General features: G+C 39.4%; 1 protein-coding gene across 1 annotated transcript in view; it reads right to left on the reverse strand.

Annotated features, from left to right (window-relative positions):
• Nucleotides 1–218: 218 nt before the first annotated feature.
• HTRA1 (HtrA serine peptidase 1) overlaps nt 219–27,963 on the reverse strand; it is a 50,228-nt gene continuing 22,483 nt past the window's right edge. The window contains exons 2-9 of the mRNA XM_073354158.1: nt 21,903–22,002; nt 21,304–21,508; nt 8,380–8,574; nt 7,613–7,645; nt 5,260–5,374; nt 5,060–5,117; nt 4,541–4,636; nt 219–896 (exon numbers count right to left, since the gene is read on the reverse strand). Of these exons, the coding sequence (XP_073210259.1) occupies nt 728–896; nt 4,541–4,636; nt 5,060–5,117; nt 5,260–5,374; nt 7,613–7,645; nt 8,380–8,574; nt 21,304–21,508; nt 21,903–22,002 (971 nt within the window). The 3' untranslated portion in view covers nt 219–727. The remainder of the gene's footprint in view (nt 897–4,540; nt 4,637–5,059; nt 5,118–5,259; nt 5,375–7,612; nt 7,646–8,379; nt 8,575–21,303; nt 21,509–21,902; nt 22,003–27,963) is intronic.

A 27,963-nucleotide genomic window follows, 5' to 3' on the forward strand; every position in this document is an offset into this window, starting at 1 on the left:
TAAGCTAAGAAACCAGAGTGCAAACGCTAGGCTTTGTTTCCTTCAAATGTTTACCTTAGACTTTGGTGATAGTACATTGAAAAGTAAAAGGGATTTGGCTCAATGACAGAGGAGATAAGTACATTGAGAAATAGTTTAAGGTAGGTATTTGGTACATTTCAAAAGTAAAACATCCAACAACTTCCATGAGGCAAAATGAATGACACCAGAAAAAAAAATACTGTAGAATTATTTTAATAACACTAGGAAAAGACTGAAGTAGTAAAAATTTGGCATGGATTCTGAAAAGGTTATTTTGTGTTTTTGTTTACAAGCCAACATTTTTCCAACTGTGTTTTTATCCCACAATTCTATTACAATGGCATTTTCCAGTTAAAGGAACAGCTATCCTATTTATACCTGAATACCACAACACACATTGTGTGCATGAGTTTTGTTTTGTTGAAGTCTTAGCTGAAAGAGTGACACAGAGAAAAAAAAATGTTGACTGTTTAAGCAGTAACAGTTGTGTTAGCCAGTAAAGAATATATTGCATACATAAAATACAGAAGGAAAATATTATCATCTGGAATATCTGTGACATTACATTGGTGTTGTTGGCCAATACTATTCTTTTGAACAAGCAGAATGTTGGTCAAAAGTCTAATGTTTCCTGTACCAGCACAGACATAATGTAAGCAGTCCACTGTTGCTAAAAGAAAACATGAAATCCAGCTCATGTTTCTGATTAAGGGTCAATTTCTTCAGGAACCACTGTTATCATAATATCTTCATTGCCCCTGCGTACAACCATGTTCAGAGTATTGTCCTTTTTAATAATGTCACTGACATCACTGGCTGAGATTATTCCCTGTCCATTGATGCTTATAATCACATCGTTTTCTTTCAGACCACCACTAAAATACAAAAAAGGGATACGTTATCGCAACTGCCATTTTATCCTCCTCATAATGCGACTGAAGAAGAGAACTGAATGCTCACAATTCACCAATACTGACATTCAAAGGACTGGATTCTAATCTGAGAGGCATAGAAGCAACAACAGGTTTTATGAGTTATGTGGTGACATGTATCAGATAGTTAAGACGAGGGAGTTTTATTTCAGCACGGAAACCTTAAAACCTTTCACTCAATTATACAATGTAAGAGCAATTCCATCGGAGCAACACTGTGTACAGTGGCAGGCACACATGGCATACATTTCAACCCACATTTCAGCCCACTCCAGTAGGGGACCTGTACCATTTAAGAGAACTGTATATTTAGCATCCCACACTGTGCTCTATACATAGCTGTCATAAATATAAAGAGAAGGGTAAACACCTTTAAATCCCTCCTAGCCAGAGGAAAAACCCTTTTAACCTCGCTGGCATCTGACCAAAATGACCAATGAGGAGACAAGATACTTTCAAAGCTGGAGGGGGGGAGAAAGAAAGGTTCTCTCAGTCTGTGAAGACTTGTGAACTACCCTGCCTTTAGGTAGAGAAAACTCCAGTTCACAAAAGACAATTCCCTTTTGTCTCTGCCCTGGCTCCCAAGCAGAGACAAAAAAACCCTCTAACTGCTTTCAGCTTAAAATCTGCTTTCCAGACACCCAAAGGGAAAAAAAAATGTCCTTTTAAAATCTATGCTTCTGGTTCAAAAAATCTCAAATTGATCTCAAAATGATTTCCAGTTAATCCCACCGCTCTGCCACCATGTCAAGGTTCCTTCCCCACTCTGAACTCTAGGGTATGGATGTGAGGACTTGCATAAAAGACCCCCTAAGCTTATTCTTACCAACTTAGGTTAAAACTTCTCCAAGGTACAAAATATTTTACCTTTTGCCCCTGGACTTTATTGCTGCCACCACCAAGCGTCTAACAAATATATAACAGGGAAAGAGTCTGTTTGGAAACATCTTTCCCTCCAAAATCCTCCCAAACCCTACACCCCCTTTTTTCCTGGGGAAGGCTTGATAAAAATCCTCACCAATTTGTATAGGAGAACACAGACCCAAACCCTTGGATCTTAAGAACAATGAAAAAACAATCAGGTTCTTAAAAGAAGAATTTTAATTGAAGTAAAAGAATCACCTCTGTAAAATCAGGATGGTAAATACCTTACAGGGTAATCAGATTCAAAACACAGAGAATCCCTCTAGGCAAAACCTTAAGTTACAAAAAGACACAAAAACAGGAATATACATTCCATTCAGCACAGTTTATTTTATCAGCCATTTAAACAAAACAGAATCTAACACATATCTAACTAGATTGCTTATTAGCCCTTTACGGGAGTTCTGACCTGCATTCCTGCTCTGGTCCCAGCAAAAGCAACACACAGACAGAGAGAACCTTTGTTTCTCCCCCCCTCCAGCTTTGAAAGTATCTTGTCTCCTCATTGGTCATTTTGGTCAGGTGCCAGCGAGGTTATCCTAGCTTCTTAACCCTTTACAGGTGAAAGGGTTTTTCCTCTGGCTAGGAGGGATTTAAAGGTGTTTACCCTTCCCTTTATATTTATGATAATAGCTTAGTTGGCTCAATTACATTTCAAATGCAGCTCCATTATGACTCAAAAGTAAAGTGGAAAATAATGTAGATCTATTACACATGGACTCTGTAGGATGCAGTTTTATTCCACCCATTGTTATTATTTTTATTGCAAATAACACTTTGGAGTACCAATTATGGACCAGGACCTCTGCATCCCAGGTACTGTAAAAACACAACAAAAAAAGTGATCCTTGCCCCAAGAGCTTACAATGTAAAGAGACAACAGCTAGATACAGATAGGTGGGGACTAGATAAGTCAGACTGAGGCTCTTTCTACTTCAGATCCTCCACATTCTGTGCCGAGTCTCTTTCATATTTTATACACAAGAGCTGGCTAAGACTGCAGCTGGGACTGAAGAACAGGAGTGGAAAGGGAAATATTGTACATACCAGATTGGCTTGCCCAGTCATGCACAAAACTCTGGCACCAAGTCATGGAAATACTAACACAAGTAACCAGATCAGACATGATTCAACCTCTGAGCATACTCTTTACACAACCACACAGTAATCATATGCCTCTTCCAGTTACAGAGAAATGTCTTGCCCAAGTGCTTCTCTCAACTACATGCCTTGGCTAAGATTTCTGGTGCCCTACTCAGGACACCTTAAATGGGCTTTATTTTCAGAGGCCAGGTGGCTCAGCACTTTCTGAAAACAGACTCCTTTACGGTGTCTCAAGTTGGGCAACCAAAAAATCACGAATCAGACTGGAATATCTTGGTCCTTGTGGGTAGGTGCAACAGGACCCTGCTCTCAGTTAAAAAGTCTGATAGAATTTTGTGGCAGCAAGAGCTGTTTTGAGATGATATCATACACAATACAAAATGTTGGTGAAAAACCCAGCCCTAATCAAAGTTTGTACAAATTTCATCAATAAAGTTGTCTGTGGGAGGGTGTGGGTGGGTAACAATGATCAACATGTTAATATCAATGTGACTCTGAACTCCTGAAGCATTCAGATTCTGAGTGGCCTCACTTCCTAAGTGCTAAATTACATTACTTGTCTTCTACCTCTCTTCTGTCCCTTCTGTCTCTTTGCTAACTGTGTCACTCCCACACTACAGAACATCTTTTTTTGCATGGTCTCAAGATGCAGGCTCACTTTCTCATCCCAAATACAACCAAGTGTTATCCACTCAGGTCAAGAAGACAAATACAAACCCCACACTACAGTACAAGGAACTAGATTATTCCTGCAATCATTTAAGGGGAGGCTCAGGTTGCAGGCACCTATCAGTGCTTTGAATGAGCGTTACCTTTCAAAAATGTTAGCTACAGAACAAAAAGTACCTGCAACTGCTTTCACTCCGCTCCACAGAGATGCCAGCCAGCCCTCTTCCCCTCTTCGAACAAAGATTATTAAAAGTGTGTGCCATGAAATGGTAATTTTCCAATGTGTTTTACACATACATGCCTCTTACCCTAAGTGTGCTGCACAGTAACCTTTGCTCTTTTCCTAGAAGATCTCTAATTTCATGTTTTGGATAAACTCTCTCCTCACTCACCTGAATTAAGTACTTTATGTATGTATGTATTTTAAATTAACCAAGTGAATCATGGGAATTAATTGCCCATGTAAGGTGCTCGATGGACACATCCTCTGACCATGAAACACATAATCGCACAGGAAGCAGAAACACAAATTTCCCCAACCTGCCCTACCAATGTGTACCCCAATCGTGACCAGGAGAGATCATCTCTAGAAGTGAAAGGATGATTTAGCCAGCATGTCCACTCCATGCTTAACCTCTCTGCTGAGATCTGTGACAAGGGCTCCACTGTGATCATCTTTTTTGTGATACAGAGGGCTGCCCACAAGGGACTTGACTCAACCCACCAACTCCTTTCATGTAAGCAGCCAAACAGTTGTCAGATGGCAATAGTTTGGTTGATTTTAGAATAGTCAAACTTGTCGTAAGGGTGAAAGCATCTCATTTCCAATTAGTTACGCTGATGGTTGCTGTTAGAAAAAAAAATAAACGAAAAAAAGTCCTTTCACTTACGCTTCAGCTGGTGTATCTGGAATTACTTCAATAATGTAGGCCCCAGAAACAACATCAGGAAAGTCTTTATGGTGTTCCTTCAGCTCTTTAGCTTTGCTGAAAGAATTGACACCAATTTAAAATTATTTAGACAGAAGGTCATTTCACTTATAAGGAAGTTAAACTGCAAGGATTGAAAAACCTCAGTCACTTAACCTTGATTTGCTATGGTATGTTATACATACTGAGGTCACATATGGTACAATTCAGTTCAGATTCCTAAAGACTTGACAAGATTTTAACACTTTACACTTATTTTACAGCATACGGATTTCTTAATACTGATAAGTATCTTCCACTGGCAATAAATAGATGAAAACAAAAATAATGAAAAAAATCAGGCCATTATTTTTAGATCTTCAGGTGCTCCTTGAGAAGCATATTACAATAACCCATTTCAAGGTGACAGAAGCAAAATTTGTGGAAATGGCCACACCTAAATAAAATTACAGGCGGAGGAAAGAATTTATCTTTACTCACCTAGGAGTGAGTGAGAGCATTCGAATGCCAATGTATTTCTTTTTAGTTATTGCTTTTCCTGTTAGAAAGAGAAAAGAAAATCTTGACTTATTGCTCTTACCAGAAGTCCTGGTGGACTTAAACACAGAGATAACCAAATATTTTGATGTTGGTTCCCTACTGTGTGACATGCCCATTTTTTAAATAGTGCAGTACAATACCTTTAGCTTGCCGGTCATGTGATTCAGTTAAGAACTTTTTAATTTTATCAGATGGAATTGCAAACGAGATTCCAGCTGTAACTTTTAAAGTGTTAATTCCAATCACTTCACCATCCTGGAGAAATAAAAAAAGTATGTTAGTAAAGATGAAACACCATGACGAAGAAACAATGCAAGGGAAGATTTTTCTGCAGGAAGTCACAAAGAAAGTTAATAAGGTGTATGCAAAGTGTTTTTAAGCTAATTTATTAGCCACTAAACTTGGCTTAAACTCCTTTTTTCAAGGTTTTTTAACTTTATATTTTTAAGTTTAAACAAAGATTTTGCCATAATTAGAAAAGTCTGGGATATAAAGTCTGATATAAATTTCACTGCTGTAAATTTAGAGTAACTACATTAAAATCCAATATAACTACTCCAGATTTACACCCGTATAGCCAAGATCAGAATCTGGGAATGCTTCTACTTGCAATAAACAGCGCCTATTGCACAATTGGTCCCATATTTTCAATTTGCTTATTTCAGTGGCACCCTAAATTCACCATGAGTAACTTTATTGGATTCTGGGCCCTTAAATTGAAATACTAAAATATCAGACAATCATTGCTGAACTTGTACAGTGTGGTAGGCCAAAAGTAACTTTAATATTCTATCAGTCTTGTTGCATCTTTTTCAAGGCAAAATTCTCCTTTCTGATGCAGACTAAGTAGTTTCTCCATAGTGAGGACCTCCAAGCATACATTGTCTGGTGTGACAGACTCAGACTAGAAGAATATAAGAGTAGTTTTTTTGTTTTATTAGAAAAAATACTCAGGCAAGGTCTACAATCATCTGTCAATTATAGATGACTTACAAGAAACTCATGAAGCAATAAAATTAAAAAAATACAAATACAAACAATATCTGAAACACTTAGAAGGCAGGTATATCAGCTTCAGAATGAGCAGGTCGCTGTTCCCTGGATAGCCAAACAAACGCTACTCCAGGCTAATCAAGACACCTGACGCCAATTAACCAGTTAAGGTAGTTAGGCTAATGCCAGCACCTGACCTGAATTAACTGGTAAAGGGTCAGTTAAGGCCGTTAGGCTAATGGAGACAGTTGGAACCAATCAAGGTCTCACTCATACTCCTTAAAAGCTCTCCTTTCCAGCCCCCTTGGGGGAGGCCCCAGGTGAAAGGAGATGGAGGAGAGGAAGCACTGCTGAATCCTGAGGTAAAGGTGAAGCTAGGAAAAGGGGACCACGGGGAAGTGGCCCAGGGAATCAAAGAGCATCAGTGGTGATGGGAAAACCGCCAACAGCTGCTACCATTAGGGTCCCTGGGCTAGAACCTGGAGTAGAGGATGCCCAGGTTCCCTCCTTCCTCCCATGCTCTACAGAGATCCCCTTGAGAGGGGAAGCAGGCCTTGGTCCAGACAGGAGGCCAAACTGCACCTACAGAGCTCTAAGGAGCAACAGAGACTGTGGGTATTCCACCTTCTCACCTCCCATACTGGCCTAAGATGAAAGTAGCTCAATAAGCTGTGACCTTTGCTGCTATACTGGGAAAGGAAGATCACACTGAGGGCTTTAGCGAGCTTCTGAAGCCACTGAATCTGCCTGGAAGTGTGGGACGCACCAATACAGGTTTGGAGCTTTGTCACACTGGCTATGCTGGAAGGACGACAGAACTAGGCCACAACTTTATTCTTAAATATCTGGAAATGCCCACAAGACAAAATTGTACTTGAATTTGCTGGCAGTTGTTGGGCTGGGTCAGTTCAACATCTGACTGTAGAACAGACCATTGACCCATTCCTGCCCTGATCCAGAGTGGCGATTTTCTGCCGTCACAGTGACGAACGCACCATGAAGGAGAATACATATGGATACCACTGAACTTAACTTCAATTTGCAAAGAGCTTACATACTTTGACAAGTGCAATTATTTCTTAAACGTAAAATGTATGTTTAATATTACCTTTTGCATGGCATGAGCAAACATACTAGTCATTACACTCATTTTAAACTATGAAAATGGCAAACACTTGGAATACTGAACTCCTAAAGTATATCAGGTGACTGGCCAACATAAACACTGATGAGCAATTAGTAAGCACCCTGCCATGTTTGTACAGCCAGCCAGTTATCAGAACTGAATCACTTTCTTTGGCAAAGTTCTTTCCGAACAATGAATTTTGTTGTTTATATTCTTTTTCCAACTTGTGCACATATGTATATGTTTTATTTCATTATATGTTTATGTTCTATATAAAAACAATAACAAGAAAGTTTAAAAATTTCTTTCAAAAAATGGTCAGGTTTAATATTAAACACAAACTTAAAGAATTTTGTTTAAAAAGAAACCCTTACCAGGTTTACTAAAGGTCCTCCAGAGTTTCCATACTGAAAATAAATTTAGACAGATTATATTTTAATATCTGTTTCCATGAAGTTACGACAAGCACAAATTTAAGTATTTTAAAAGAAATGTTGAAATATTTCTAACATTATTTTCCACCCTCTATAAACCAGTCGCAAGATAGCACCCCTCTGGAATCGGAAAATAATTCCCTGCTAACCATACCCCCTTACAGTTCAACTTTTTCAAAACTGAGTTTTTAATTCTTTTGCCAATAAAGCTTAAGAAAATACACATAGCAACACAGAGGACTTTAACAGTTTACGTAGTATTGTTAACTATCAAACCCAACTCCCAGGACCATGACAACAGCTCTTGAGGCCAAGGGTAAGAACACAGACGTCAGCATATTGCTTTGCCATGGTCCCACATAAATACAAGCATGGATATTTGTAAAAAAATTTCTTGGTGACAGCATGATGAATTTTTAAATGCTATTTAGCATCCAGGGAATACTCTTTACAAGTTCAAACAATTCCAAGTTAGGTCAGATATTTTATGATTAATTACTTGATATTGTCCCTTTAGGGACTTTTCAAAAATACTGTAGCCATGGCAGTTGTCCATGTTCATACCGATAAAAATCCTTTTAAACAATAAAATCCAGCAATACCCACTTTTCTTTGGGAAAACGGTTGACAAACTTCTAGCTCCAGCTAGAGTCAGAAGTCTAAATTGAATGGAACAAGGGCTATTCAGCTGTGTAGAAGTGACCTACGTTGATAATTGCATCCGTCTGAATGTAGTCCATATCAGAGTTTCGAAGCCCTAATTCCTTTCCTCCACGCTGGGTAGTACTAACAATCCCTGTAGTCACTGTGTTTTGGAGTGAAAATGGACTTCCAATGGCAACCACGAATTCTCCAGGCCTCAAGTCTGCAGATCGACCAAGCAGCAGGACTGGCAATTTACCCTATGCATAAATTATGGTCAGAATCATCATAAGATATTCCTTTGCAAATAAAATCTATACCGCTGAAACACACACAAATTGATTTCATAGAAAAAATGAAGAAACATGCTCAGCTATCACCAGGGATTTTGTGTGACTATGTAAATAATATCTCCATGAGCTTTTAAATCTAAGGGGTGTGTTCTTCAGATAACATTTCTTTTTTCCACATAGTATAGCCATTAAATCAAAAGCAATTACAAAATAAATTAATATTTGTGCTCTCCAAGGCAAATAACTGAACACACCAGGTTTGGACTTGTCTGACAGCTTCTTGAAATAAATTAGCAAAACAGCTGTAGATGTAAAATAAAATACGTGCATTGCTTAATAATACTGAAAAGTAAAATACAAAGTAGAGTTAAGGTACATAACCAGACGTGCAGGTGGATAAAAGTAATTTCTATTCTGATGAGGAGATTAAATCAGATACAGCTACTCCATCCTAGAGATTTTGGGAAATCTGGAACATAATTAACCCTATCTCTTCTTCTGAGGGGACACTGTTAATAAAGGTTTTACAGTATTATTATTTGTATTATGGCAGCATCTAGAAGTCGCAGTCATGCACCAGCACCTCTTTGTGATAGAAGCTGTACAAACACAGAACAAAAATAAAGACAGGTTTCAGAGGAACAGCCGTGTTAGTCTGTATTCGCAAAAAGAAAAGGAGTACTTGTGGCACCTTAGAGACTAACCAATTTATTTGAGCATGAGCTTTCGTGAGCTACAGCTCACTTCATCAGCTCACGAAAGCTCATGCTCAAATAAATTGGTTAGTCTCTAAGGTGCCACAAGTACTCCTTTTCTTTTAACAAAAATAAAGTCTCTGTCCAAAGATCTTACAATCTAAGATACCCACAACATGCTTTCTAACTTCTAGGCTGGTAACCCTATTCCGGAAAACCTACTATCCCTAACCGAGATTGCACTGAGCCAAAGAACACCCATTCTAACATCCAAGAGATCCAGGCATTTCCCTGAGGATTCCACTTCTGAAGAATTCATTTCACTCTTCATTGCTTTCAGTGAACCAAATCCAGGCCCAAGCAGCTTACCACGGACGCTATCAGCAGCAAATTGGCATGGCTGGTAATACACCTGCCCTGGAGACAGCGCTTCTATCCACTCAACTGACACATACGGCAGTTGGGCTGTGGAGAATGAAGGCAGTGAAGGCACGTGCAGTGCTTTTCCGATGTACTGGATTGAGAGATAAGACTGGGTTCCTTCCAGGCTAACTAACATCTAGGGAAAGACTGAATTAGCTGGCTATCTTATGGAGAGAACACAGATGGGCCCTGTCAGGATGAAGATTCCCATATGGCAACTGGAGAAGATTGGCCCCTTAGCCACCCTCACATTTATTTATATAAAAGGAAATATATGGGTCCCTTCTTGTTTCCACCCCTTCTCTCCCTCCCACAGGAGCCATATTTGGGTGACTTACTGAAATTCTAAGGCAGCAGTAACTTGCGGATTACTTTAGGTTCTCAAGAGACCCCTGTATCAGGGTTCATTTTGAAATGGTCACTCAACTTCCATATTCTTTATTCAACAGCATCCGTCTACAAAGGTGGCATGGTGGGTGGGATTTTTATCACCCCCCCCCGAGTTATACCTATTATAAAAATACTTTTAATCAAACCAATATTAAGAAAGGGCTAGGCTGAGTAACTATTTCCATCTCCATTTTGTTGCTCTCCATAATTTAACTAGCTCTTTGGTTCTTGGAAGATGTTTAACATTTTGTAAACATGGCCTTGATCCTTTGAACACTTATGCGTGTGCTTAATTTAATCATCTGACAGGTCCCATTGAGGTCAATACATTACTCACTGTAGGGTTGTCACCTACCCTGGTTTTTCCAGGTTCATCTTCTCTCCCCACCCTCCTTTTATTTTATTTACTTTATTTTATTATTTTAAAAGGGTAGCTGCAGGTCCTCCTGGGACATGAACCTTCCCAGGTTTTGTTAGCTGCACCCCTGCTGCCTCGCAGCCCTGAGTGGCTGTAGCAGGGGGACCCACAAGGTAGCGGAGCCTGCACAGAGGGAGCTCTGGCTCCAGTGTGTCTAGGAACAGCAGGGACAGGATGGCGTGGGAGTAGCAAGTGGACAGAGGGAGCTCAGGGCTGGCAGTACTAGTCATCACTGCACAGTACCGGCTATGGGGGTCATAGCCAGGCGGGAATGGGGTGGATCTGGCCAGTGCCACATCCAGCTTGGTGAGATTAACGCCCGGGGAAGCTCCAGGAGCAAGAGTCCATGAGGGATAAGCCATCTCCTGGGGATGGGATGAGGAGACAGTGCCCAGGGTGGGGGGGCAGGCAGTACCCAGGGGTGTCACACATGTCGTGGACTTTTGCGCCTCAGAGATGGCAGCCCTAGGTGGAGTCTGGAGGGCAGGCAAACAGGTAGATATCCTGTTTTTTTGTACCTAAGAGGGCAGATGTTCCTTTTTTTTGTACCTACGAGGCAGCAGCCCTAACTCAAGCACATAAAGCTGAGCACATACGTAAATGTTCATAGGCCAAGGGCCTAGATTTCTGAAATCTAGTTTAAACTACACTGATTTTGTTACAAGAGCATGATGCAGGAGTTATACTATTGATTGGTAGGATGAGGGAAAAAGGAAATCAGATAAATAAAGTAGAAGTCTCACATACACAGACCTGAAGAGAGGAGTAACCTGCTTGCTAGGCGTAACTTCCTCCTTCCTCAGTCCATTTTAAGATTCACTTCCTTGTTCTCAAGCAGCAGCCATGAAACACACCAGCCTAAATTTTCCAATCAGGCCAGTGATTCTGGATGTTTTATTTTGGGAAGCCCAGTTTGAGACACCTTAAAGGGCCTGATTTTCAGGGCTCAGCATTTCTTGAAAAACGGTCCCCTTCCAGGTATCTTTGCGTTGAGCACCCAAAACATGAGGCACCCAAAAATCACTAGTCGCTTTTGGAAATTTGGCTACAGCTAGTTTCTGGAGTCAGACCCTTAACAGTTTTCATTCATCAATCATTTCATCATAATTTCTTAGTTTGGGACTGAGAAAAAAATCCCTAGTGTAAAACAACAAAATATACAAATCTCTCAAGAATATTTTGCTTGGAATTTTTCAGTTAGGGTTTTATTTCATAAAGTATATTCCGGAAAATATTAAATATTTGTAACAAGAAAATAAAAATGGTTCCATTACTACAGTGATCAGATCCATATATGCTACAATGAAAACAGCAGTCCCAACTTTCACAGTTAAAGCTTGACTCACTATATCCTTTTATCTAACTGCATTTCAGTTCTACCAACAAAGTTTTACTGAGATGAGCATATTGTTTTAATAAAACTGAGTGCCAAACCCATAAAACAGGATAAGATACTTCATCTTCTGCAGCTTCAAGACAGCAAGAAAATAATTAACCAGCTGCTGACTAAAGAGATTCATCTGGGTAGGCAACGAAATAGGCAACACAGCAAGGGAGGATCAGTTTACTTTTGATTCATGTTTAGAAGAAACACTTTTAGTGAGTTAAAATATAGTATGATTAAACAAGCACTATCTGTGGGCCAAATAAGGGCCATGAATACAGATTAATCTGGTATTCACAGAGAACCTCACCAATACAACATGCAGGGCGGCCATAATTTGACTGGCTGCACTGAGAAGTACAAAGTGTGTGTAACGTCAGCTGTGCTAGCAGCCCCAGAGGGGTACTGTCTCGATGGTGATAGGATCATAGTCCTACCTCCTCTTTCGGCTATTAGTGCTGGAAGTGCCAGTACTGAGCACACTCCCCTAAATGGCTTATGACCTTTACAGCACAAGTTCAAGATGCTGTTGCTCTGGTAGTGTCACACCTCCCTCTCTGCCTAGTTCCTCTTTTGTAGAAGCATAAATTTGCCCTATGTTTGTATTTCAACCTACTTCAGATTTAACCAATTAGAGCACAAACTTTCAGTGGTATGTTGTAAAGTACTTTTAGAGCAGGGGGATATTTAAAAACAGATTAAAAAAGAAACTGACCAAAAAAAAAAATCTGAATCGACAGTATTCTCTTCAGTTAATCTTTTTTTTTTTTTTTTTTACATTATTCTGTTGATACTTCAGAGATTTATAAAATATTCCTATATAAACATTTTTGTAGCCAAAGTGAAATCTGGCAGTAGAAAGAAAATACATTATAAGCAATCACTGACTAGTGCAATTATTTTTTAATGGTGCTGAGTTTTCAAGCCTGGGCCCATATTAGTTAAACTTCAGTTCAGAATCTAACACTGTATGGATTGGCTGTGGATCATCTGTGTGATTCAACGTGCCTTCTGGAAAGAGTTAGACTAACCTTTCATTGGCTTAGAACAAAAAAACAAACTCAGAAAATTGCTTCCCTCTGCACACATTATGAAACATGGTTTTGAAAAGCATGTGTTCCCTATGCAGGGTGTTTCTCGATGAGACTGTTGTGTACTTTAAGAGAAAGCATTTTGAGCTTATGGTCTGTAACTACAAATTTGATTCATTATTATTATTTGTCAAAATTATTGAAGTTGCATCAGCGTACATAGTTAATTTTTACCCTTAATGAAGCTCTGTGGATGTAGGGGATGATCCATGCAGAGCTTATTGCAAGCACCCTAGACTGCAAAGAACCCTACGTAAAGTTATCAAAAGCACCTAAGTGGCTTAGGAGCCCAAGACTTTCAGATCACTGAAAATCAATAACACTTTTCAGAATGTTAATCCTTATCTTTCATTTCTCAGTATAGTGTCACAGACACCTACAGCATTATGCAAATGTTAATTTATAAAAAAAAAAAAGAGAGAGATAGCAATTGCTAAGTGTCAGTACATGTAAATGCACTCATTATAGTCCATCAATTTTGTAAGCTACCTATGGTATGCCATCTTTACGTTCCACAGCCACAGTGACAACTAACAGTATTTCACTTCTTGAAAACAAACAAGAATTTAATCCAAGTGGTAAAAATTATCAACTGGAACTAGGGAAAAATGCGACTAAAATTAGTAGACCTCGTTAGAAATGAATAATAAGATGTGTACAACACACCTGGTCCACATAAAGGATCTTGTTCCAGCCTACAAGAGGATTCTTATAAAATACAAGGCATCTTATAATTCAGTAGTTGAAACAAAACTATAAAAGGTGCCCTCCACAAGCTCCAGTTAACAATCCTTTCTCATGATGGCTGGAGTATGAAAACACCACTTAGTAATTCAAGCTTAAGCACTTGTGTCCACGGGCCTCATGAAACAATTAATAAATTGATTCATTTTTCTTTTTATCTATCACCAGCAGGTCGTAGATCAGCTTACTGTCACAAAACAGTCTATCGGAGATAATCACTTCAAATTAACTACAGATATGCCATGATGATTAATTAAAATCCAGCATTAACGCATCTGCTTTGCAGCATAATGCAGTGAATAAAGCACATGGCTGAAAGCTAAACACTCCAGTTCTAATCCCACCTCTGCCAATGACTCACTGTGTGACCTCGGGCAACTCTGGTAACACAACAGTATAAACATGCGAGTACACAGTCTGCAAACTAACATATGACTAACCATGTAAACCCATAATTCACGATTATACCTTCTCATAGGATAAACCATCAGTTAGAAATAATATCTTAGCACTTTTCATCCCACTACTTTGCACATTTTACAGGCTATGGGTTCAACCCTACAAACTCGTGGTACACAGAACTTCCACTGAGTATAATTTGAGTTCCACAGTAGATTTACAGGACTAAGTTTATATCCCACTACTTTCATTCACCACTGAAATGCAACTCTCTCTTCTGTGGATTTCAGCAGCTGTTCAACTATGCACAGTAACACTACCCAACGGTAACTTTATCGCAAGGATGACAAACTCTGTACCCTGATAGCCAGATCCTCAGCTGGTGTAAACTGGCTATGGAGCCACACCAACTTAAGTCAATGGAATTTTGCCAAATTGTACCAGATAAGGATTGCACCCTGAAACTAAGGGCAGGGAATCTAGACAGGCAGACTGTAATAATCAGTCAGAATTTGCCTAGTACACTGGGGTTAAAAACATAAGAGATAACAGTCCAACCAGAAACATACAAGGATATTTCAGTTAGAACTTAAACCATAAGACACGTGAATGCAGCTGGGTGGGGAAAAGCATGTTGACTTCTCTCTTTTTATTCTAGAATCTGCTAAATTCACAGAAGGAATGTGATGAATCTGCACTCAGTGGTTTTGGAGCTCCGTAAATCAGTGAAGACGGGACAACATTCTGATTTATGCTGAGATGTGACATATAGTCCCTTAATTTGTTTTTAAGTGGAAAAGAAACAGATGCTTGTATATTTGCATCTACAAATTCAGCTGTCACTTCAACTTTTGCAAAAAAAGATACAACTCTGAAAGTCTTGGGAACTGCCTTTCTATTATAAATATGGAATTCAATTAAACTTGCAGAATAAATTACACCAAAAAATACAAAGGCCTTACCATATTAAAACAAGAAATGTCCTTTACAATCGATGAATTCCTTGACAAAATGCCGAAGAAAACAAAATACTTCCAATTTTGGATAGTTTCACAGCTTGTAGTATTTTCACATATTTTAAAAAATTTCCATCAGATAAAATCTGATGAGCTTGCACAAAGGACAAATAATATTTCATGATGTCATTGGGATTTAGGTCATCTAACAACATATAAACATTAACCCTAAAACATATAATACAATCAATACTGAAATAGGAGCACAACTGCATCCAGTATACTCATCCTCTACGCTAGGATAACTGCAGGTTCAGCATCCGAACAAATGATTATGTTGATAAAAAAAACAAGAAAAAGGTGAAAAGGAAAGATCAAGTCTTAAGATAGGGAAGGAGAAAAAGGAAGTGAAAAAAGATGGAAAGTAGTAAGGCAAGGGGGAACTTGATAAGGCGGAAATTAAATATTGGGGGAAAAGAGAGATGCTCGGATTTGAAGAAATTTGTACTTGTATTTCACTTGTTTCCTTTTAAAGAAAAGTGTTACAAGAACTGTGAAACATACAGTCCATTGGAATTTCTTATTCTTATGGGTCTCTCAGCAGAGACAGCTTAATATACTTTGTTCTTTTTGTGAACCTTTAATTGAAAGCATCTTGCTTTGTTGTTTTGGCAAACAGTGGGTCTTAGAAAGAAAGTAGCCCATGCTACATGGTTGTATTTTCATAGAAATCTTTCACATTGCGTTCAATATATTTAAAAAAACAAAACAAAAAACACCACACCCTAATTTCTACTGACAAAGGAACTGATAAAAGACATGTCCCCAGATCCATCCCCAGTGAACATACTCCTAGATTCTCATACAAATATTGCAGGAAACTCTTCTCTGTTTGATAAAGCCTAGCATGTGGTGGGTATTATTGCAATCTAAAAACAATAAATCACCAACGCTGCCACCTGAAAGCACTTCACGGATTGCCTTTGTTCCTCCCGCTGACCCCCGCCACCATCTTTCATTTGTGTGTGTCATTTAAGATCTCCTGGAACTACCATGAGGGTTTTCTAGTGGTAGACTCCTGCAAGGAAGCTTTATAGTATTCAGTTTTGTATTTCAAGTAAAATAAGCATTGATTCCACATGTTTTTAAAAGTCACTTACATCTGAAGCTCAATTAGTTTGTTTTCAAAGATGCTGGCTATTAAAATATTTATGCATAAATAGAAAAAAATTGCTTTTCTGCTTCCTCCAGTTTGTGCACACAGAGAAAGCCAAATCCCTTCTGCACACTGACAACCTGTGGTGCTCCAAGGAAAGTGAAATCTGATTGAAAGGCAGGCAAAAAGGAGAGAGAAATGAGGGCAAAAGTTCTGATTTACTTTAAAGCCCTGTAATGAGTAGGTTTGAAGGAAGTTAAAGGTCTTTCATCTGTATTTTCTTTCATAATGTAATCTACCCATTTCCTTCTGCCAATGCAACATTGCTCCCTAGTTTATGGGCCAAATCTTGTCAATGAAGCAAAGCCCAAATGACTGGGGTGGTACTGAGAAACGAGAACACTGAGCCCATGTAGCCATGTCATAGCTGCAATTACAGAGAATAGCGTAAGCAGACCAGTGTTGGGCTTCTCTGTGGTGGGGTTGGCTCCCAGAGTGTACACCCGCGGCCCACCCACATTGCTCCCTTGTGGAGTGAGCTGAGAAACCTGCCACCGAGTTCACTTCTAGGGCATACAGTCATCAGGGGCTCGCCTCAGTTTTGACACTGAGCAGCAATCATGCTTTTGCTTCCACTGTTTGACAGAGCACAGGATTAGTCCAACAATCCCAAGTGCTTTGCCCAGTTTGGTTTTGCTGAAGACAATCTAACCAACCCCGTCATTAGGAAACAACTTGTTATGCAACCTTACTTTTCCTGTGCTATGCCTGTCCCAGTTACTACCCATTAGACCACCCCAAAAGCTTCTCCTTTCTTGGCATTTACAACTTCCAAATATTTGAAGGCAGCTATATGCAATCATTTAACCAAACCGTAAATATTTCTCTGAAAATACTCGACATAGTTCAGCCATCTAGCTCATAAATCATTTTGTTGCTGTTCTCAGAATGCCATCCAATTTGGCAACAATTTTGAGATGTTGCATTCGAGCTGCAGTCTCACCAGTGCACTATTGCTCCTCCAGTCTGGAACAGAATTTCTGCCTGCGCAGGCTCAGAAGTGCAGCGCGGCTGCCTTTTTTTTTTTCTGGGGTCTTATTACATCACAAGATCATATTCGGTAAGCTGTCTGCTACCACTCTTTGGGCATGTCTACACTTACCTCCAGAGCGATCAATCCAGCTGGGGTTGATTTATTGTGTCTAGTGAAAACGCGATAAATCGACCGCCAAGCGCTCTCCCATCGACTCCGATACTCCAGCGGAGCGAGACGTGCAGGCGGAGTCGACCTACCGCAGTGAAGACACCAGAGGCGAGTAGATCTAAGTATGTCGACTTCAGCTACATTATTCACGTAGCTGAAGTTGTGTAACTTAGATTGCTCGCCCCCCCGCCCCTAGTGTAGACTAGACCTTAGACCTTTTTCAGCATTACTGCTTTCCAAATCTCTCTCTTCCATTGAGTATCATGAGTTTGGAATTATTTTCCCAAATATTATATATTGTTTGGGGGCTTTTCTGGGGTTGGCTCTGATTTAATTTCCTATCTTTAATGCTTTAGTAATTTAACTGTATTTGACCATAGACATTCTTATTAATGCAAGGTTTCTTTTTTTCTAGGCCATAACATAATTAATGGGCAGAAGAAGAAAACCCCCAAAGAGATTTGTTTCTCACTGATTTCAAGTAGATTTTCAATAGAGAAATAGGTCAGTCAGTGAAAACCAGTTCCATTCTACTGGTGCCTAATATCCTATCTAATTTCCTATTCCACTCAAAAAAGCCACATTACTTCAACCAGTCTGTCTTCAGTCAGAAGTGAATTGTTTAAAGGAAAATAGCATGCACATTGCTGCAAGAACTTAACTATTTTGGGAATACCAACTGGTAACCTGGACTCATACCTCAGGTCTATCTGTTTCTGCCACAGACACATTTTTGTGCCTTTCAGAGCCTGCCTTAACATGCTAGGGCAGAACACAGTTTATTCTTCATCTTTGATGTCGTCTTCAAATGATCTATCTAAAGGAAGGTAGGTTACCTCCGGCTTAGAAATTAAATTGTTGGATGGGTGTTTTCATGTCACATCAGGATTTGAAAGGATTATAGCAGAATCTTTAATCAAGAAATCAGTTAAAATCTGAATAAATTTGACTAAAGTAAATTTGAGATTTTTAAACGGCTTTTACGGATCTAAAGGTTGCGTGACATTTAAATGCAAAAGGATACATAAACACTAGTTGTGCGCATAAATGAAAGTGTTTCATGAATATTCAGATTGAAAGTCAATTTTTTTAGTTGACTGCATTTGTGACCTTTTTATTTTCACATTCCATCATCATTCAAGCTTCTCAGCATGAACACTGATGAAGAATGAATTTTTAGCTTGATGTTCACCAAATACAAATGTACTATTATTTGGACAACAAATGGAAGCACCTAGAGGCCTCAGTCAGGATTGGGTTCCCACTTCTGCTGTGTGTTTGTACAACTCATAGTGCAGACAGTTCGTGCCCCAAACAGCCTATAAATTAGAATATATACATTAGATTGCGAATTGTCAGTGTTACTATCTGTGCTATACGGTGTTAGCTACACAAGTCATCTAACCACCAAACAGACAATACCATGTGCCTTATGTAACTAACCAACACAGAACAATTTGGGTATATTATAATTAAATATAAAATTCAAAATGCACAATGTACTGATGAATTACATAAGTCACATGGTATTGTTTCTGTTCCCTGCTTGGACAGCGTAACGTACCATGAATTTGGAATAGCAAATTGCAAGTTACCAGTTGATCAACAATTATTTGCTGGAGAAAGTTGCAAAAAATGAACTGGAATAAACTGTTTGTGGACATTGTGCAAACATTTTTTTAAAAAATGGCACTGATGAAATAATCTACTAGCTATGAATTGTAACTAAGGTGTAATAAAAATCATGGATAACCTCTGTCAGGATATCCAAACAAGTTAACTTCCTGCTGTATATAACTAGAATTATTGTGCTTTATGTTTTAGGAGCATACTGTACTCATGCATCTCTTTTTTTCCTCTTTCTAAAAACCAATGTACAAACCCCAAAGAGACCCCGGCACTTAGCTAGCAGATATGCTCATCTGCCATTTCCTTATTTATCTACTCCAAGGGACCATAAACTCATGTTCTTATGTAGCGAGACTGCCTCCCACTCTTCTTGTTTCCAGCTGCTTCTACAGCCTCCAGGCTCTTCCTTCCTAGGCAGCCCACCACCCTAGAGAGTTGTAGAAGCAGCTGGAAATAAGAACAGCCAGCCAGCTAGTTCTCCATGGACCACCATCAAACTGTTCTGCAGAGCAAGTCCTTACAACGTTTAGCATGTGTGGCTCTGCAGAGCTGAGTATTTTTCTTTTCTAAAACTACTCTAATCTCACTCCCTGCAAGTGCTAATGAAATCCAGGAGTCATATCTATTAGGTGTGGGTGGCAGTGGCAGTGGAAAGAACCTGTCCTGAGAAAACTCAGTCCGCCCCACCTCACATCCTGCCACTCCTCTCCATTGTCTTCTCTTTCCTTTCTTCTCCTCTTCCACCTACCTCATCATCTTCGCCACGCCTTTTTCTCACCATCCTCTTTTCCGTCTCTTACTCCTGCCCTGCCACCTTTCCCACCATTTTATAGCCTATGTCCTGCCTTTCCATTACATTATCATTCTATTTGCTCACACTTCCTCTTTTCCTGTTATCTTCTCCTTCTCCCATCTCACTCGACTTGACAGTGTCTGTTCTCACCTATAGTATCCCCTTGCCTCCTTCCCATTGCCCTGCCACTATTTCCAAAGAACAGGTTTGCATTTGATTATCTTAACCCATAAATGTACAAAGAAGAATTTAAGACTTCTCAGATTAAGTTGGTAGATACGCAAATGAAGGTGAAGCCAAACTGTACCTGCAAGTATGGAGTGAAACAACGTCTGTATGTGTATGTCATAGTCATTTGATCCAGTGAAAGTCAGAAAGACACAGGAAAGAATGTTTGGGTACAGTAAAGATTTTGCAGGCAAGCTGCTGGTAAGAGCAAAAGGAACTTTTAAATGTTATAGGTAGGGAAAGCATGTTGTATCATTTCATAGGATGAATTAGACAAGAGTTCCGAGTTGACTGATGTCGGCTATTTTAATGAACTCTGGACTGAAATCCTCTGACCTTGATGTGGAATAGATTAGAACTAAAAACACTGGAGGAGCTACACATTTTTGAGTCATGTGTTTCAGATGATGCCTACTTGCCTGCTGTATTTATGTTAATATTCTTCCTAAATATGGTTTGCCTTCTTACACTGGATGTATGAAGTTCATTTAAATAGGAAGCCCAAACAAGTAAACAGTATGATAAGCATCTCAAGCAATCATCTGAATCCAGCAACATTTAAATTATACAATTAAGTTCAAATAAAATGTAGCATTTTTGCAGATAGGAAGAATAGTGTTGAAAATCATGCCTTTGCTTTATTCACAAGTCCACATTCAATGGAAGAGTGACTCAGTATTCTTCCCAAAGAATGCTTTTGATCTGGGTATATTTTAAGCAAATTTTTATAAAACATGGTACCAAATATAAATATTGTCCATTTTAACATTTGGTGTTAATATAGCATGTTCTGAGGATGTCAACATGTTTTATAAACTCTAATTGACAATTTCACAATATGTACATGAGATATGTACTGCTATAGCCCCGTACCAGCCAGAAGACAAACTTCCTCTCCTGGCTCTAATGATTACACTAGCCTGGGTTAACCATTTAGTAAACTATACTTTTCTTTTTGGGAGGCCAAATACCCTTGCTTTTATAATGTACAGAGTTTTTGTACAGAAGAACGTAACTACCAAAATTCACTGTGACACAGCTTTTAAAAATCTATTCATCTTGTCAGATCACACAGATACATTATGGTCCATGCCATTAAGCTGTGTTTTCTGTAAACATTACAATTAACCATCACTTTTGGAAATAATATAATGTAGCAAGAGAAACTGACAATGTCTTGACTCACCTGAGTGTCTATTTTAATTAGTGCAATATCTGCTTTTTCATCAACATCTTTAATTTTGGCTTCGTATGTTGCACCATTCTTCAGCTCCACTTTTACCCTATGTTTATTGGTAACTACATGGGCATTTGTCACTATTAGTCCATCTTCTGAGACAATAAAGCCTGAACCACTAGCAACAGGAACCTCCCTCTTTGTAAAAGGAAGCCTAGAAAATATGGGAAATAAACATTTAAGTTTGAACAACCTGAATTTTCTTCAGAGATGACAAATCATTTGTGATTACTGTTTTCGTTCCTAGACTGCCAACAAGTATTTGGCACTTTTAAAAATATTTTAGAAAATTTAGTATAATTTATTAAGTATATCCGTTAACATTTAATTGGACATGCATTAGTCTACTATCTTCAAAATATGTGGCAAAAATATTAAAAAGTGAAACATACTATATTACTTAAATGTAACAAATATTTATTATCATGAATAAATATCTTGAAAACAGCGTCATTTTCTTTTATATATATCAGTATATTAACCAATTCTGGCAAGTTTAATCCTTGAGAGCTACAGAAATATAAATCAAAACTGGATATCTTGTTTACTTGCGAAACAATTCAATATGAACCACAGCAGGGGCTATCTTCTCCACCACATCTGCAATAAAGTTGTATTTGTGCCGTAGGCTGTTCGGATCTTCCTGGCCTGAGAATAGACACAGAAAACACATGTTGTTCTTCAAATGGCAGGAGAAGAATTGTTGCAAAACACTTGTATTAAAAAACACTAGGCAGAGATGACTTTTTAAAAGGAACAAGAGTCTTGTAGTTCTGAGTCTGATTCCCGCCCTAAACCATTCCCCTAACTTTTGGGAAAAGCTTTACTGGCAACATAGCCAGTTCATAGGGCAAAGGGGGCTATGGAAAATTCTGAATAGATATGGAATCTCTTTCTATATCCAATGCACTTGCACCAGAGGGGGAGAGAGCCATTGGACAGAGTACTAGGCTGGAAGTCAGGAGACCTGGGTTCTAGTCCCAGTTCTGCCACTGACCTTCTGGGTCTCTGTAGGCAAGTCAGTTCATATTTATGTGCCTCCATTTCCCCTCTCACCCTTCTCTGTTCTATTCAGCACAACAGTGCCCCAATCTCAGTTGAGGCTGCTGTAATACAAGTAATAATATTAACTCATATTTGAGATTACCTAATTTGGCCTCTATCCTCCTGATGCCTTCATACAAGGCTTGGCTGTAACTTTATTGCCTGTAGAGCTGGGAGTATAACTGGGTTTTTGGTTCACTGACAGTGCCCATTTTTTTTTTTAAATGGTTTGGGTTGAACTGAATCTGAAAACTGCAAAAGAAAACCCTCCAGTGAATCAAAAAATCCATACTGGGTTGAATGAAGCATGTAGTTGATCTGAAACATTTTCTACTGGCAAAAAGAAAAGGAGGACTTGTGGCACCTTAGAGACTAACATATTAGTCTCTAAGGTGCCACAAGTCCTCCTTTTCTTTTTGCGAATACAGACTAACACGGCTGCTACTTTGAAATCATTTTCTATTGGGCATTTTTAAAGTGTTAGATTCACAAAATGACCAAAGGAAGTGGCTGGGGGTGTTGTCCTACTGGTAACTTTTAGTACAGGGCACTCACCTAAGATCTTAGGTACCAATTCCCTGTCTGCCTGATGTGATTTGAACTTGGGTCTCCCACATTGCAGAAGGGCACCGCAGTCACTGAGGTATGGAAATCTCTTAATCACTCCTGCTGAAGTGGTTCTATTTTTAATAATTAGTCATTGGAGCCGGACATGAACTTGGGTCTCCCACATCCTAGGTAAGTGCCCTAACCACCAGGCTAGAGTCATTATCACTTACCCTCTGGCCCAGTGACTAAAGTATTTCATATAAAGTGGAATGGCTTCAACAGGAGAGACAGAGAGAATCTCACATCCCAGAATACCCTATCACCCAGTGTTTATAGCACAGTCCTTTTAGATGTGAGAGCTGGGTTCAAATCTCTGCTCTGAATCAGGCAGAGGACAGATTTGAACCCAGGTCTTCCACCTCCCAGGGGAGTGCTGTAAGCACTGGGAATTTGGGGAGCAACATGCAGCACCATCACATCTACTCCTGCTGGCTGTCCTTTGCGTGGGATAGGTATGTTCAAAGCACACTTATAAGATCAGGTACTAGAGGTGAGACAGGCAGGGGGATCTCCTAATTTGTGAATCTTCCCATGGCTTGGTACAAGTTAGGTGCCGAGCTGCTGAGGGTATCAGGACTGTGTGCATTCCCCTAACAGAAATACAGGTGCCTGGAGGACAGTAGGCACCTACAGGGTTAGGCAAAAGCTGAGTCATGGTTTTATGAATGCCATTGGCATCTAAACGCTAGACTTTCGAGCCTAACCGCCACTTTGTGACTAAGTTCCCCTTGTGAACGTAGCCTCTAGCAAGATATTCAAAAGCACCTGGGGCCTAACTTCCATTGGTTCCAATGGGCGTTGGTACCAAGGCACTTTTGACAGTCCTAGTAGGTGCCTCTCTGCATCTTTAGTGGCCCTTTGTACCCCATGTGGTAAGAGCTTAGCCACCACTGTTTTAACCTCAGTCTCTTAACCACAGCTTGCTACAGTTATAGGACAAAGCCTTGTTTCTTGGTACGGAAGTGTTGGGAACACGACGTGTGTTCTCTGCATGTGCCTAGAGGCAAATACAATTGCTTCGTTTTCATCAATGTGACTGTTTGATCTCATACACTGATCTCACATTACAAAAGCACAAAAAAGAAATGGTAAAACAGAAAAAGTAAGGGACTCTTCTTATCCTATAATGTCGTATTTCCCCTTCCTCTCTATTTGTCCTTACTGTAAGTGTTTAAAGTATTTTTACCATTTATGTTTTACGTAAGTCATTAATTTTTTTTTCAGTGCAGAAATATTGTATTCCCTGTAAATGCAGTGCAAGGTTCCATAAACAATTTTTTGGTTGTTCTGACCCATTTCCCCAAAACTGTTTAAATATGTCATGGTCTGAAGTAGTGAGTGTGGAGGGACTACTGAAATGTCTTAGGCTCTGCCTGTGTGACAGGGATCCCCTTCTTTTTACACGAACCACACAAAGCTTAATTATTTGAGTTTTGTCCATATGTGAGAGATTTTTGCCCTAATAGAATTAAGAACATTACTTTCAAACTTGTTTTTTCACGCACATAAATTTATAAAAATGTAAATTTCTAGCCAAATTTCCTTCATATTGTAATTCTTTGATCTGTCAAATAGATGAGAATAAAATGTGGTTTTATAATACTATAGATATCTGTAAAAAGAAAAGGAGTACTCGTGGCACCTTAGAGATTAACAAATTTATTTGAGCATAAGCTTTCGTGAGCTACAGCTCACTTCATCGGATGCATGCAGTGGAAAATACAGTGAGGAGATTTATATATACAGAGAACATGAAACAATGGGTGGGTGTTACCATACACACTGTAACGAGACTGATCACTTAAGGTGAGCTATTACCAGCAGGAAAGTGGGGGCGGGAGGGGGTACCTTTTGTACTGATAATCAAGGTGGGCCATTTCCAGCAGTGACAAGAACGTCTGAGGAATGGGGGGGGAGGGGGAGGGAAATAAACAAGCGGAAATATAGTTTTACTTTGTGTAATGACCCATCCACTCCCAGTCTCTATTCAAGCCTAAGTTAATTGTATCCAGTTTGCAAATTAATTCCAATTCAGCAGTCTCTCGCTGGAGTCTGTTTTTGAAGTTTTTTTGTTAAAGAATTGCCACTTTTAGATCTGTAATCGAGTGACCAGAGAGACTGAAGTGTTCTCCAACTGGTTTTTGAATGTTATAATTCTTGACGTCTGATTTGTGTCCATTTATTCTTTTACGTAGAGACTGTCCAGTTTGACCAATGTACATGGCAGAGGGGCATTGCTGGCACATGATGGCATATATCACATTGGTGGATGTGCAGGTGAACGAGCCTCTGATAGTGTGGCTGAGGTGATTAGGCCCTATGATGGTGTCCCCTGAATAGATATGTGGACACAGCTGGCAACGGGCTTTGTTGCAAGAATAGGTTCCTGGGTTAGTGGTTCTGTTGTGTGGTTGCTCGTGAGTATTTGCTTCAGGTTGGGGGATTGTCTGTAAACAAGGACTGGCCTGTCTCCCAAGATCTGTGAGAGTGATGGGTCGTCCTTCAGGATAGGTTGTAGATCCCTGATGATGCGTTGAAGGGGTTTTAGTTGGGGGCTGAAGGTGATGGCTAGTGGCGTTCTGTTATTTTCTTTGTTAGGCCTGTCCTGTAGTAGGTGACTTCTGGGAACTCTTCTGGCTCTGACTGCATCCGATGACGTGAGCTGTAGCTCACAAAAGCTTATGCTCAAATAAATTTGTTAGTCGCTAAGATGCCACAAGTACTCCTTTTCTTTTTGCGAATACAGACTAACACAGCTGCTACTCTGAAACCTGTCATAGGTATCTGTGATAACTTATCAGACTCTAGAACCCTGGTGAGAGATGCAGGACTATTGTGATGACTCACCCCAGCATCATACATGGAGGAGTCTCATTAATTACAATTCAGAAGAACAAAAAGTAGATGATTTCTAAGGCAAGAGAGGGAAGCATTGCAGAGAAAATATAAAACCTAGAAGCAGTCAGTTCAAGGGGGATCTCAGGCTCAGGTTGTTCTTAAACGAAGAATAAAGGAAAGCCCCAGGAAGTCTGGTGAGTTTTAGGTTAACATCTTATATTGCAACCGGAGGTGTGATGGCAGCTCAGGTGGGAATACCCATGCTAGCTTTAATCTAAGTAGCATGGCTAAAATAGAAGTGAAGATGCAGCAGCTTGGACTCTGGCACAGATTAGCAACGCAAATCGGCATCCAAGATTCCCAGCGGGCTTGTACAGACAAGACACTATACCAACTAGTCTGCACTGCGTCCCTCATCCTTAATGTCTCATATGTTCCTCGCTTCTCCACATCACCATAATACTTGAAGCCCCCAAAGTGCTTTATATAGCAATTTGTTCACTGGACAATAGCAAGCAGTAGTAATTACGTACTGAACTACAGTGACAATTCTCAGTTTGGACATAAGAATCTGTATTACAAAGAGAATGTTGGCCAGGATACCAGAGTTATCACCACATAATCTCTTCCTCAAAGTGCAACAGGCTCCTGAACTTCATTTTAGGCAGTCATCAGAACAGGGCATAAAGGATGGCTGATTAATATCTCATCTAAATGAGATTCGTATTGCTTATTGGATAAATTCATTGCCCACTGAACCACAGCACCATCATCTGTAAAGCTCTGCTGACCAGCTGTATTACCGAGCTATTTTGGAAACTGGGTGAATAAAAATTATACTGTGGAAGTATTCATTCAAACTAAACAGAAGCTTGACAGATTGTCAGCTTGGATAACTATTTTGTTTGGCTAAAAAAAGCCATGGACACTGCCACTTAAATCGGTTTACTTTCTGTACATCACTTATAAAATGACTGGATATTAATAACAATGTTGTAGGCACTTCGGGCTATATATCTGGTTACTGAGACATAGCTAGAACTCGCACTGTTAGTGATGGGAACTTCACAGACAGACAGTACATAGCATTACTGAATTGTTTTCAAATTTTTTTTCATTATAACAAATGCATACATGGTAAGGATATTAAATGAGTTGTCTTCACTTTACATTTGAATCTACAATTGCAAGGAACTTTAGACCTAAGACTGTCACGGTCTAAAATTTAGGCTATTGTGCAGTCTCCAGTCAAACTGCATACACAACTGAAAGGCCAAAATTATTCATATTTTGTCTGAAAACATTAGGTAACAAAGACTGAGTCATGGCATGGTGACCTAAATAACTCAGACCCTCCTTTTCCCTTCTTACGTATTAGAGAGTCTTGTGTTGTATAATATGGTTTTGCAACAATGGTTTAAAAATGGAATGGAGGACACCTGCTGTTTTTTTTAAATACGTAAACAAAAATCAGAGTGCTATCCAGTGAAAGATTTCATTGATGAACGCTGATCAATTCTTAACAATGGGACTTGTACAAACTATGTCAAATAAGGGATCCATGGAAAGGTTATGATTTGCTGGATATGATTATGCTATTTGTATGCATGTATCATTTTTGTATTTGAAGTTATAAGCACTGGGTCTATACCTGTATTTCAAATATGTTTGCTCCTGTGGTAATGACCACAAGGTATTTAGCCTGCACATCTTGAATGGACTATTCAATTGAAAAGGTTCATCAAAGAACACTTAACTCACAATGGATCAGGGGAGATACAAGTGAGCTGTAGCTCACGAAAGCTCATGCTCAAATAAATTGGTTAGTCTCTAAGGTGCCACAAGTACTCCTTTTCTTTTTGCTATCTACACTTAATAGACTTTCCTGTGATGACCTCTACTATGACTAAGCATGCACGGACATGTGACTCCAAACACCATCTTGTTTCCTGTAATTTTTCCACGGTAAGAACAATGGGTTTCCCTTCAATTGGCAGAAGCCATAAAAAGCTGGAAACATCTCCATTTGGCCTCTTTCCTGCTCAAACCTCTGGACTATGAGCTTATACTGATGGGAGCATTCTAACCAAGGGACTGAGGACCTTCCAATGATTTGGA

This window comes from Lepidochelys kempii, chromosome 7 (genome assembly GCF_965140265.1).
Source record: "Lepidochelys kempii isolate rLepKem1 chromosome 7, rLepKem1.hap2, whole genome shotgun sequence".
NCBI lineage: Eukaryota > Metazoa > Chordata > Testudines > Cheloniidae > Lepidochelys > Lepidochelys kempii.